General features: G+C 36.8%; 1 protein-coding gene across 1 annotated transcript in view; it reads right to left on the bottom strand.

Annotated features, from left to right (window-relative positions):
* Window positions 1-13,439, bottom strand: part of LOC145673761 (UNC93-like protein) — a 101,305-nt gene that overhangs the window by 20,242 nt on the left and 67,624 nt on the right. The window contains exons 2-4 of the mRNA XM_081743510.1: window positions 7,039-7,691; window positions 4,060-4,273; window positions 441-603 (exon numbers count right to left, since the gene is read on the bottom strand). Of these exons, the coding sequence (XP_081599636.1) occupies window positions 441-603; window positions 4,060-4,273; window positions 7,039-7,681 (1,020 nt within the window). The 5' untranslated portion in view covers window positions 7,682-7,691. The remainder of the gene's footprint in view (window positions 1-440; window positions 604-4,059; window positions 4,274-7,038; window positions 7,692-13,439) is intronic.

The raw sequence follows: 13,439 nt of genomic DNA, 5'->3' as shown, positions 1-13,439 counted from the left end.
CTGGGTGCACAAATGCTTCCCTTCGGAGCTATAGGCTCGGAGCCGAAAACATGAAAAAATGAACTTTAAAGACCCATATCTCCAAAACTGTGGGACATCCCGTAGTCGGGTCAAGACTTCGCTTAGGTACTAATATGTTTGCTATCCAAAAATACACTGGTCTATAATTTTGTCTTATCTTGGTGTCAGGAATCACCTCCCAAACGTTGTCGGTGTTGTTTTGAAACACCCTGTATATATAGATGTCTTCGAACAGTGACACATACTCTTAACAGTGCTACATAGAAAAATATAGTCCTAACAGTAACACACATAGTCGTAAATGTATAGTATTTGTGCCCACATGGTATTTATTTATAAGTTTTGTTAAAAAGTTTTAGTAATAGCATTCCGATAATTTTTAGTTCACACTACAATATCAAAATTTAATTCAAGCTTACCTGAGTGAAATCTGCACTAAGATATCCCTGCTCTATTCCGCTCCATATTGTGAGAGGTACAATCAGAATTTGATACGGATTTTTCAAATGTAATGCTGTAGCGTAGAGTAACCGGAATCCTGTAAGCTCATTGCTACTACCTTGTCGGTCTTTCTCACCATACCTGTTGGATAGATGTTCATGGTTATTCGTTAACTTATTTTATATCACAATAATTGTGGTGATAAAAGGAAAATAAGCTGTTGTACGCTTAAAAAGCAGAATTTTCGCTGTACGGTATTTACTACTAGATTTCCATCATAACAAATAAACCCTCTGCTACTGTGTCATCTAAAATTAGCATCTGCTATAGAGTTTGCAATGTTTTTGGTCGGCTTTCTGGACACTGGGCGTCATTCCGTACCAGTCTTCGCAAGCATTGCGGAACACAGCCGCACGCATCTATTCTGACAGGGAATGTACACGAATCTGTCATCCGGACATACGTCGATAAACATAACAAAGATATGTATGGCAGAATAGGTGTAAGGGGAAACTATGTATTTGTATACAAGCTTTTACCTCATATCTATTCCGTCTGTCAATACAAAAATTGGTATAGACATTTCTTACCCCCTATAGTATTTTTCGAGATACATTTGGATTGTGTGCTTTTACCTGAGGCCATTCCAGAGGGGTTCAAAGTTGAAGGGAGGGATTTCTGGAGGGAATTTTCCGAACATTCCCCCAATTTTCCCTGTTTAAGTACGTTATACATAGCACCTCTGGAAAACTTGTTTCATGCTGAAGAGAATGAACTATAAATTATGACTTTCTGCTGAACTTTGTTGATGCAATGGCTATTTCGCTGCGAGTCTACAATTTTCTTTGTAGTAACAGGGTTAATGGGCTCCAGGGACTTACTTCGTTGTCCATGGCACCTAAATTTTTGTGTTTATAGAATGGACTAGGTTTGATTCGGATGTCCGGATGACAGGTTCATGTCCGTTCCTTATGAGAAGCTAAAGGGAGTAGCATCAATGGGGTAACCTGCAAATATGTCTGGCGCAGTCAGCCAATTTAGAAATCGTGGGGACACTGGTCGATGCCCAACGATTTCGAATTCGTGCGCCAGTGCTCGGTATGTGACTGTCCGTTTCGACATAGCCATACTAAAAGAATTGTACTTTCTCGGTTTGTGGTGAGTCACGTATATACATCACTGTGGCCGTGAATGTTCCGCCAAGTACTAGCAACAATGTTACGGAAGAATAATCCACACTCACGATATGCAAGTTATTTTTTTTCGCCTTCAAAACAGAAATAATCTGGTATCTTGGCCGCATTCGACGACAACGTATTGTTCTACCAACCAGACACACACAAACACAAATTAATTGGCTCTTGCTTGCCTCCGATTTCTGTATTCAGAGGGGGGGGGTGTGTTTGGAAGTGTAATGTGTTCACTGAGTTCCGCTGTCCTACCATAATCTAATCTACACATTATGCAAATGTGAGGTGTATCTGATGTTGCATTTTTTTTTATTGTCCCTCAGTGTGAAATCTAAATACTTCTCTCAAGATGATCTTGGATAGAAGTTTAAATTATTTGTACAGTACACGTGGGGGTACCCAAGAGAAACCCAACTAATGTTTTGGTGGGCAGAGCTTTTGTAGTACCGAATTTTGCCGCTAGGAGAAAATATATTGAACATTCCTGAGTCAGTAAGCCGAGTGCCGTTGCTGAAGAAGGTTAGGACTAATTTCCGTAGAGTTTATAGTGACATCTGTTTTGTGTGATTATCGTTTTTGCAATGGCTGATTTTCGTGAATAGCGTGCGGCGGTGAAATTCTGCTCTTTACTCGAAAAAAGTGGAAAGAAACCCTTGAAATGTTAAAAACGGATTAGAAGGACGAGTACTATGGGAAAACTCAAGTGTTTGATTTTCCCGCTTCGAAAATGGTGAAATGTCAATTGATGGCAAACCTCGTTCTGATCGTCCTTCCACGGCCCAAGCGCATGAAAATGTTTAAAAAAAATCGAGCAATCATCGACGAAGATCGATGATAGATCATTGAAAAAATTGCGGAGCTGTCAGGAGTGTCTTGGAGTTTAGTGCAGCGAATTTTGATAGAAGATTTGGAGATGAAAAGCATGGCTGCCAAATTCTTGCCACGACTGCGACTGTTGAACAAAAGCACAGAAACAAGGTGGCCTGGAAATATTCTGTGCTTTGAAAGATTATTCACGAAATTATCCAAACCTTTTTTATATTTTTCGTTTCCTAGAATGAAAAGGAACACGACAGGAAAGCGTTTTGCTGATGCTGCTGAGGTGAAGGAAAAACGACAGAGGCGCTGTCAAGCATCACAAAAGATGAATTTAAACAATGGTTTTGAAAATGAAATAAAAGATTCGACAGTTGTATTAATGCAAGTGGAGAGTACTGTGAAGGGAATTGAAGGTTTGTGCTTAAAATGTGAATAAATAAGTTTAAAAAAATAAGTTCGGTTTCTTTTGGGTACCCGCTCGTAACTTCTGCTACTGCGCTATCTAAAATTAGCATTGATTTAACATAATGCCTTAATTATCTGCCATAGAGTCTACAACGTCTTTGATCGGCTTTCTGGACACTGGGCGTCATTCCGTACCAGCCTTCGCAAACAGAGGTAAATACGTTGTAGAACAAGATTTGATGCTTCCGAAAAGATAACTCTGATATTGAAAAAAAGTAGTCAATATATTTTGCCTTACTATAACAAAAGCAATGTAGGGAACATATAGAGGGATGTGAGATGCATAGTTTATTATTTAAGTTTGAAATACGTTCTGCACATGCTAGTCAAACTTAATAGTCGATCAGGGAATTTCAATTACATCAACGGAGTGCGAATCTGTAAGATTATTTTTACAAGTGAAATCTTTAGTTGTAACTGATCTTAAGAGAGCAGAGGATTGTGCAGACATTATTAGTAATGGTCTCAACCAGCAGAGATAACTTGCAAACCACTTGCTATAAGTTTGCATTGAAAGTCGACCAAGCTTGCATCTGGCTTGATTGGAAAGTATGCAAGCATGCCGCAAGTTGTGTCCTAGTAACGAAGTTACATGGGGCAACCTTGCATTCAGTGTTCCATTCAAACTTGATGCAAGCGTTTTACGCTGGTGGCAAGTCAATAGCCAATAAACAGCCAATGACGCTCTGCGAAGAGTTTAAAGCATTCTTTGCAAGTACAGAAAAAGTCATATTGTATGAAAGCACGCGTCGAAAGTGCAAGCGTAGAAGGGCGGATTTTCATACAAGCGTCCCTTCGTTCGTTGCTTGTGAATTCTATGTGTAGCCAATGGAAACTTATGTTACTATTGTATTTAAACAATTTTCTCAATTGGCGATTCAGCCACATCGCAAGCAAAGAACGTAACGGACGCTTGCAGGAAAATCCACCTGAAAGCCAAAAGCCAAGCACGCGCCATCTGGCCGAAAGTTTTTTTGCTACTTGAGGCGAATCAAGAGGCGTATGAGATAATGTGATGAATTTAGTAGGCCTACTTTTATTATTTTTTTCCGTATAAGTGGATATCACATACTGAAGAATACCCGGTATAAATCAGGAAAAAAATATCTAAAACACATTTTACCTGAGTAAAGAATCCACAAGGGAACCAACAAGAATAGAGGCAGCTATAGCACAAGCGAGATATATCCCTGCCAAAGTATATATTTTATCTCTTGACGGCGGGGCTGCAGCAGAACTATTTCCCGCGTCAAATGTCGATGGACAGAAGTTGGCTCCACATTGCTCCAAATAAGTAGCATTGTTGTCAACATTTTTCTGATCTCCACTAGAAAAAACTGAACAATGCATTGATTAATTAATTACCTCAATTTAAATATATAATAATGGTATTATCAATGACCAGTTATATCAGATTGTTCAGGAAAAAGTAACCGGAATGCATAATATATATTATACACAGGGTGGCTCAAAAGTAGGTATACAGTCCGACAAAGTATGACGTTTTAGTTTATTAACATAATTAGTTTACTTGCTTCTGTTTGTTCCAAGCTTAAGGTATGAGTGAAAAGAGATTAAAAACAAATAATAAAGAAACTATAAGTCACTGCTTGTATGGATAACAATAAGTAAATTATATAAAATGCCATGAACCGTTCAGGACGGGACTGTATACCTACTTTTGAACCACCCTGTATATATTTCAACCACCTCTCAATCCAAATATACTGAAAAATACTCTCCAGACATCTATGACCATGAAATGACGTCACTTATAAGGGATAACGTGCCTTGGCGAACACACTACTTGGGGAATTTTGAAAGAAAGGAATGAGGAAGCTGCCTGGGACCATTATATTAGGTCCCAGCTTCGAATTTGCCTGGTGCGAATGAGAAAAACCCAAGAAAAAATCCACTCAGGATAGCTGATCCGAAAAAGCTTTTTTAAATCTTTCCGACCGAGTGTCCCATTCCAAGAATAAAATAAGAAATGAATTTTAGGAATGATCCAAAAACAGATCAAAAGATTGCGATCTTGGTCAATAATTAGTTTTTTTTTTTGATTAGGGGCCACACAATTTTTGAACGGCCCCTAAACTAGTTTTCGTAATTTTTTTAACGGAATAAGCACAGATAGTTTGAGTTTGGCTACACTATATGTAGTTCTCTAGATATAAGGCTTAGAGAAATTTTTTTGATTGAAATATATTGGAGTTTTTTGATCAGGGGCCATAACATTTTGGAACAGCCCTTAAATCAAGTTTTCGTTTTCGTTTTTTTTTTTTTTTTTTTTTTTACAGAATGAGCACATTATACTGAGTTAAGTGATAGTTTGGGCTTGGCTACACTATATGTAGTTCTCTAGATACAAGGCCTAAATGAAAATTTTTGCGTGAAATATATTGGATCGTTTGATCCAGTGGAAAGGACTAATGCCTTCATTCACTTCTATAGACGGATACCTTTTCACAAAGATTTTTGTAAACAGTGAATCTTAAAATAATAAACTGCATAGCTGTGTATTTGATTGTCAGCATAACAAAAACATAAATTGCTCATGATATATTCAATTTCAAACTTCACTCCCAGGAGATTTTAATCTTGGAGTTACATAATTTTGTATGTACACTCATGTCCAAAATTATTGTCGCATGTCTATAAGTATCTTGTTGTAGGAATGTAATTTGATAACGATTGATTAATTGATTGATTTTTGAGTTTTACGTCCCGTTCAGCAGCGAGGCTATATGAGACGTGGACCTACTGATTAACGTGGAATCCGAACCACATGAGCTCCCGCCGGGAATCGAACCCGGGTCTCCCGCGCCAAAGGTAATTTGATAACGAATTCGCCCGGTATTTCTTACAATGTTAGTATGTGTATAATCGGCAAAGACGTGTATGTGGCAAATTTCATGTCAAAAGAGCAATAAATAAGAACAATAAAACGAAAATAAAATTTTCTTGTCCATTTAGCAACATTTTATTTTACTCATCATAAATTTTCGTATTTATAATTTTTTTCTATGAAATTTAGCACAAATATACATTTCCTGATTATACATATAGTATCAGTATTAAAAGTACCTTGCAAAATCATTATCAAATTATATTCTATTCTTACAAGAAGACAGTTATAGATACGCGACAATCATTTTGGACATGAGTGTACATCCAAGCGATCCATGGAGATATTTAAAAAAAATCATTATTTTCTTCATATGGTTGATCAAAGTCAGAGTTGAGTTTGTCTTTTCCATATAGGTATTTTAAAACTGTATTTTAAAACTGTTTCCATGCACACGCCTAAATAAGGGTAAAAAAATTGCAAGCCATTACATGTATTCCAAGATTTTTGAAAGGTTTTTATAATTACAGTACGACTATTTATATCCATTTGCGAAACCATAATCTAAATTTTACAATATTGACTAAAGGAAACATTTAATTAATAATTTTTGTATTCTCTACAATATGTCATTGACTTCATTAGATATATTGCGCCTCATTCTGTATGTCTTCGGAAAATTTGTAAATCACAACACAAATATATGTATTACTAGCAGAATACCCGTTCCTCGCACAGTGAGAATACGTTTCAATTTGGACATAAATTGGTGAATTTGGATTTGAACGGCATGGGAAGTGCCATTGTTCATCTCAGTGACCCAGAAAACTATGGATTAGACTTTAATATCGGTCAGTTCGATCATTTTTAAATCTCTCCCCAAGCCCTAGTTGCACCGTCAAAGTGATATGACAGAAACCACCCCAGGCTCAAACCTCATCTATGTTGAAAATTTGATCGAGATCGGTCGGGTGGTTCAAGATATATACGAAGTCACAAACATAGTCAGTTTTGTTTATATACATGTGGTAATATATGCAAACTTTAAGGCAAATTTTGCGTTGAATTAATACGAAACAATACGGAATGAATTCCATTATCTCCCTACTAAAAGATATGATGTATTGCCAAAAGTTTAACGCAAATTTTAATAATAGGTATTTGCTTTGGTCAAATTTTATTCTTTCATTTAAATTATCCGTAGGCAATGAGTAGTATTCACTTATGTGGACAATATAAATAATGTATGCGTACCTGATGAAGATATAAGGTTTCCCCATACTTGAGAACTCTGAAAGAAAAGGAAAAATATTCCAAAGAATCTGGTCACAATAGTCTCCCCTTGCTCATTTACCATTTCAGCATACACTTTTCCAACTTGAGTGAGGTACGTGCACTTGGCTGACCACATAGGGGCAGCACCAAGTCCAAGAATAATTGCTCCCGGGATTAAAGTATAAATCTGTGGGTAAAATTGTGCTGCTATATATGTGGAATAACAAAGCATAGCAAAACACAGTGTCCATTTTGCAGTGAAGCGGTTAATCAAAAAAGTTGGTAGCAGGAAACACGACACTACGAGAGCTGCGTATAAAGTGGCGAGGGAAGAGGTTCCAAGTCCAGCGTCCGGATTGATAGAACTTTGTAAATTCGCCATGCTTTGAAATGCTGTGAACAGTAATGTAAAAGCAAAACTAATTGCAATGATGTTTTTCATTATTTTACGAGTTTCTCCTTTCGGAAGATCTTGTGCTAGTTTCTTGTACAAAGCTGCATTATTCTCTTCTTTTGTGGTTTTTGTATTAATTTTTCCGCCAGGGTCTGTTTCATCAACTTTAAAAGCAACATTGGTGATACCACCTGCATCTTTCTCCTTATCACTTTGGGGAACGTCCATTGTTAAAAACCTGTAATGAAGGAATCATAACATTACAACCAGTAACTTGCATACATATGCAATCCAAATATATTATTTTTTTTTAAACAGGCTAACTTAATCGTACATTTTGGCATATTCCATGATAGAACAAGGTTAACAGAGTAACCAACTAAACATAAAATTTTTATTTTTCAAACGACATTGCGTCAGATTATTAGACACTTCAAATCTACATGTTAAATGTAAACTTACAATGTTACATTTATTATTGAATATTGCAAACAAGGATGCTATATTACCACAAATGTCCAAATTTTGGTGGCCTCTACAGCAGTAGTGACAAAAGTGAGACAGACGAGGTAATGGACATCCAAAGTATACTTCCGTATGTAATACTATGATCGTGGTATGACAGATTTTTGAATGAATACCAACGAAGTTACGAGAGATTTAAAAATTGAATTTTTCAAAAACCTTATTCCGATAAACTGTTGAAACAAGCACCTCATAATTGCACATATGATTTTCAATAAATATGAAGATCACAATATCGTTTACAGCAATTTGATATATTTAACCATTTTGTAGATATAGTAAAATTGATACACAGCTAAAATTATGTAATTCCAAAAATGTGTTGTAATTACACCTACTAAAAAGTATTGTTGTGTCGTTATAGAAGCAAAATAAATTTAAAATGTTTTAAAAAGATTTCACAAATGCTCTATTCTAAGCAATATATTAAATTTTATATTATTTTTCATATCTCCCAAATGGTTTCAGATATGAAATTGCTGTAAACGTCATTTTGATCTTTATGTTTATTAAAAAACATCTACGTATTTGTATGTAATATTTATCTAAACACTTTTTCGAAATAAAGTCTCTTGAAAAAGTCGAATTTTCAATTTCTTTTAACTTGCTCGAAATACGTCATATGATGATCGTAGGATTCGACGCTAAGGTACTTTGGCGTGGGAGACCCGGGTTCGATTCCCGGCGGGAGCTCATGTGGTTCGGATTCCACGTTAATCAGTAGGTCCACGTCTCATATAGCCTCGCTGCTGAAAGGGACGCTAAACTAAAATCACCTCACCTCACCTAAGGTACTTTGGATCTACATTACTTCGTCCTTGTCACTTGCGTAGTTACTGTTGTAGAATTCTCAAACATGTGATTGTTTTTCTGTTTGTGATACTGTAGTGTCCTTAGTTTGCAACACTGGATGACAAGTGTGCTGTTGTAAACGTAAGTCTTCATTTTACATGTAAATTTGAAATATGTAATATTTTGACGTAATGGTGTTTGAAAAACAAACTTAATGCTGGGTTGCCAACACTGTTAACATTATGATATCGTACGATATGCCAAACAAAGTCCCTCTGCCGAAATTTGCATGATACGACACTTCAGCGTTTTCTGTTCATTAATTTAAAAGTAATACCGAAACATATAAAGACAAATGCTCCTACAAAGCATCTCGGAGAAACATAAAGGTACATCACATTTTTTAACTTTCGAAATCTTTCAGATTAACGTCCCACGTTTATGCCCCTTAGGCTAAGGAAGACAGATGAGCGAATGAGCGAATGATGATGGATAAATTGGTGGAATGATGATGTGGGAGGAAATGGTAATACCTCGAGGAAACACACGGGCACAATGTTCACCACCGCAAACTTACTTATCCGGGGATCGAACCAGGGACACCACGCACCAGAGGTAAGCGCTCTACCATTGACCCACTGCGCTCCTTTCTAATTTTCGAGTAAACTGGGAAAGAATGTTCAGCATTCCCATGCAATTCAATGCAATGACGTACCCTGGCATCTGCAGATATATGTCAGAAATTGAATTAAAATGAAATGAAGTCTTTCAGTTTAACATCCCATGATTACTCACGTTAGGATAAGGGAGACGATGAATAAAGCAAGTGAATGATAATGGAACAATTGGTGGTATGAAAAAGTGGGAGGAGACCGGAATACCTCGAGCAAACCCACGGACACGATGTTATCCAGCGCAAACTTACTTGGTGGAATCGAACCAGGGACCTCATACACCAGAGGTAAGCACTTTACTACTGAGTCACTATGCTCCCCGTTTCCGAAATTAAACTACCTGCATGCTATTCTGTGGTTCAGTCCCAACCCAGTTCATGTAATAATTCAATTTTGCCGGAAGCAGAGCTTGCCATTATGAAAATGAAATGAAATTTTTGAGTTTTACCTCCCACAGTTATGCCGGCTAGGCTAAAGGAGACGGTGAATATGAGAAATGAATGAAATTGTGGAATGATGAAAGTGGGAGGAAACGAGAGAACCCCAAGGAAACTCACGCACACGATGTTTGTCCACCACAAAGTTCACTTGGCGGGAGCAGGGTTTGACCCCATGTACCAGAGGTGAACGCTCTACTACTGAGCCACCGCGGCCCCTAGCTTACGATTATGTTCCTCCCGAGTCGCTCATATATAGAAATATCACCGTGGCGCTGCTACTATTTCCGCGTTCTTCCGTTCATTCCTGTAGTTCTCTAACACCACCACGGTGTTGTTTTCACACTGTTCAACACCGTCTGAGTGTCAAAACTGGTAGCACCAGGCCTTTTTTTATTTTTATTTATTTATTTATTTATTTTTTACAGCAATGCACGACCAGTGTTGAAGCAAGTGGTGGCCATCCTGGAACCACTGACCTCTGTTAAACTGAGCTATTTTAACACCACAATTCTTTTAGTTGTGCACAATTATGAAGGGTAGTATTTAGTTTAACAATGTGGTGTGGATAAAAGTTAAGCTTGCTCAGTATTTTATTTAGATGAGTTTAATGATAGTCTCAAACTACAGAAGTAAATCCAGGAATAATTAATTGTAAAATGAGGGTTTTCTCGAATGCAGATTTTTTTACTAGATATATTTTCGATTTGACAAATAGGTTTCCAAATTCAAAGTTTTTGAAAATAATCAAATTATTATTATTATTATTATTTATTTTCCTAAATTTTTGTAATGAACGAATATATTTTAACCACATTGGTAGATAAATCTCGCATAATGCGGTTTTTGCATGTAGAGCAGAACCAGCTAACCACGTTATGGTAGGTAGTCCAGTATATAAAATGAACAAGGCAACAATATTTAGTTGTAATTCATGAGACCTGCTCAGTAGGGTGCATCGAATTTCCACTTTTTTAAAATTCAGCTTACCCTTAGTGATATTTTTTTTTTGCGAAATGGGCTCCATATAACGTGTAAAAAATTGCAAGTCGATTGGTCAATATCTTTAGGTACCAAATTTCACAAAATTAAATCCCCACGTTAAGCGGGTTTGCATATCCAGGCTCCTAACTATGAAAACATTTACGCTCAGTCCAACCTCAATCATTTCACGAATTCAACCTGTTTTACGTATGTTATTAGGACATAATATCGATTGTGATTTATTCTAAAAACACTTTTATACATTGCAAGAGCTGTAACGTCCAAATATTTACTGAGAACTCATAGTCGTATCGGAATAAACAAAAGCGAATATGGAACAGTAAACTGCTTTCACAAAAGGAAAAAGAATATGTGCAGAAGGCCTGCAAAACGGTCGAGTGGTTTGGATCGATACACTATCAATCACATGTTTGTGAGTTCAAACCCTGTAGCAAGTTGTTTCTTTTTTAAGTGTCTTCCTATTTTCATCCGGGGGCTGAAAATATTTCTTTGAGTAACTCATTGAAAACTTCTTTTGTTTCAAATTCGATTAGAACGGAACGTTATATGAATTGCGAATCTTAAATCCATAGCTAAAAAAATGAAGTACACTCACTACTCCATTATCCTCTGATTTGTAACGAAAAACTTTATAAACAGTGGTGACTTCAGAAAATTATCCTCGGGGGAAATTTCAATATGCGGATGGAGGGCAAACATTGGTAGTCCACATTGATCACGATCGAATATATGGTCCTGAAGGCGGAAATTTCTTAGCTCGAGAGGGGTCTCAAATTCTCCCTCAGATTACGTCCTGAAAGCATCATTGCTTAAAAGCTTTTCGTAACAAATATAATATTACACTTGTTTCTCGTTCTACATTTAGAATTGGTAAAATCATAACTTATAGAGGATTATAATAAAAGCATAAAAATTACAATACCGATCATGTATAAATTATCCTGTAAGTTACCAACTTTGGGTCAGATTAAAACTCAAATATTTGTTTTCGGATTGCACTTAGAAGTAAGTCCTCTCTATATAATCCTGATTGGAAAGCCATGTTTAACACTAATTAATTAATCAATATTTATACGAATATTTTTTTTTATTTTACTATTTTTACTATTCAACAGTGTTGGGTAAGTTACTTGTAAAAATGTAACGCGTTACAAGTTACTTTACTTTCTCTTAAAATGTAACGCGTTAGTAACGCGTTACTTTTAGGTCCGAAACTTTAAAACTGGGAACAAATTATGACTTCAATTTTCCGTACTACTATTAGTACCGCTATTATTATTATTATTATTATTATTATTATTATTATTATTATTATTATTATTATTATTATTATTATTGCACGTTCTGAATCGCTTTATGTAAATGCAAGGACAAATTTTTCCTTGATATATGAACATTTTCATATAATGTAACATTGATAAAATGCCATACTGCGTTACTAGTAGGGATGGACACGACCGAGTTCGAGCGAGTTTTCTTTGACACTCGAATCGACTAGAAACAGACATCTTTGAGCTCGACTCGAGAACTCGACTCGAAAAATTTCCTCCAAATCGACTCGAATTGGGGTTGAGTTTCGAGTCGACTCGAGCCAAATCCGCTGTGTAGTTTCCAGTACATTCTTCAAGTATATTACATAGACAGTATAATTATTATCAATGACCCTACTACAACTTTTATTATTATTATTATTATTATTATTATTATTATTATTATTATTATTATTATAACACTGTACATGAAAAGAAAGAAAGGCGGTTTCTATTTGAATACTAAAGAAACTAGTTGATTGCCAACCTCGGTAGCCATGAAGTCTAGGAGTCAAGGACATTGTTCAAGAGCTTCTGAATTTGGGTTGAGGGTCTAGGGTGAGTATTCGGGCTCGAGCCAAACACTGTTAAAAGTTAGAGGGCTCCGGCCAAATACATTCAAAACTGCTTGGCCCGGGTTTAGAATTGTCAACGACTCGAGCAGCTCGGCTCTCAGCTCATTCACTACCGACCCGAACCGAGAAGTGAGCCGAGCCAACAGCTCACCCAACCGACTCGGCTAGAGCCCTCAGGGCAGTTGAGCCGAACCGAGCAAATGGCTTAGCCCTACCACCCAGCTCGAGCCGATGGTTCACCCCAAGTGAGCCAGCTCGAGCCATCTTCTCAGTTAAGCCAAGCCGAGTGAGCTTGTTATAAAAAAATCTCTTGTGGTCTCGCTATCGAGACGAGACGAGATGCGAGCCGTGTCCCCTCTCGTGACCAACACTAAAAGTATTCCATATTACTGTTTAGCTTACATTTCTCATGGCTTTCGTTTTCCAGTGTAATCAGGCCATGATTTCAAGACGACTTAAAACGAACGAGCCATTTATCAAACTCGACTTGACTCGAAACTTGACGCGAAAAACGAATCGGATCGGAACTAGACTCGAGGATTTTACCCTTGACTTGACTCAAAACTCGACTTGAATTCGAGTCGAGTTGAGTTTTAGCTTGACTCGTGCTCATCCCTATGCGTTAGAAAAAATGGTTGCTTATTATTATTCTGTTAAACTAATTATAT

The sequence above is a fragment of the Thermobia domestica genome, chromosome 17 (assembly GCF_964235325.1).
Source record: "Thermobia domestica chromosome 17, izTheDome1.hap1.1, whole genome shotgun sequence".
Classification (NCBI taxonomy): Eukaryota; Metazoa; Arthropoda; class Insecta; order Zygentoma; family Lepismatidae; genus Thermobia; species Thermobia domestica.
Note: the sequence above shows the minus strand (reverse complement) of the source record. Positions and strands in the feature narration are given on the sequence as shown.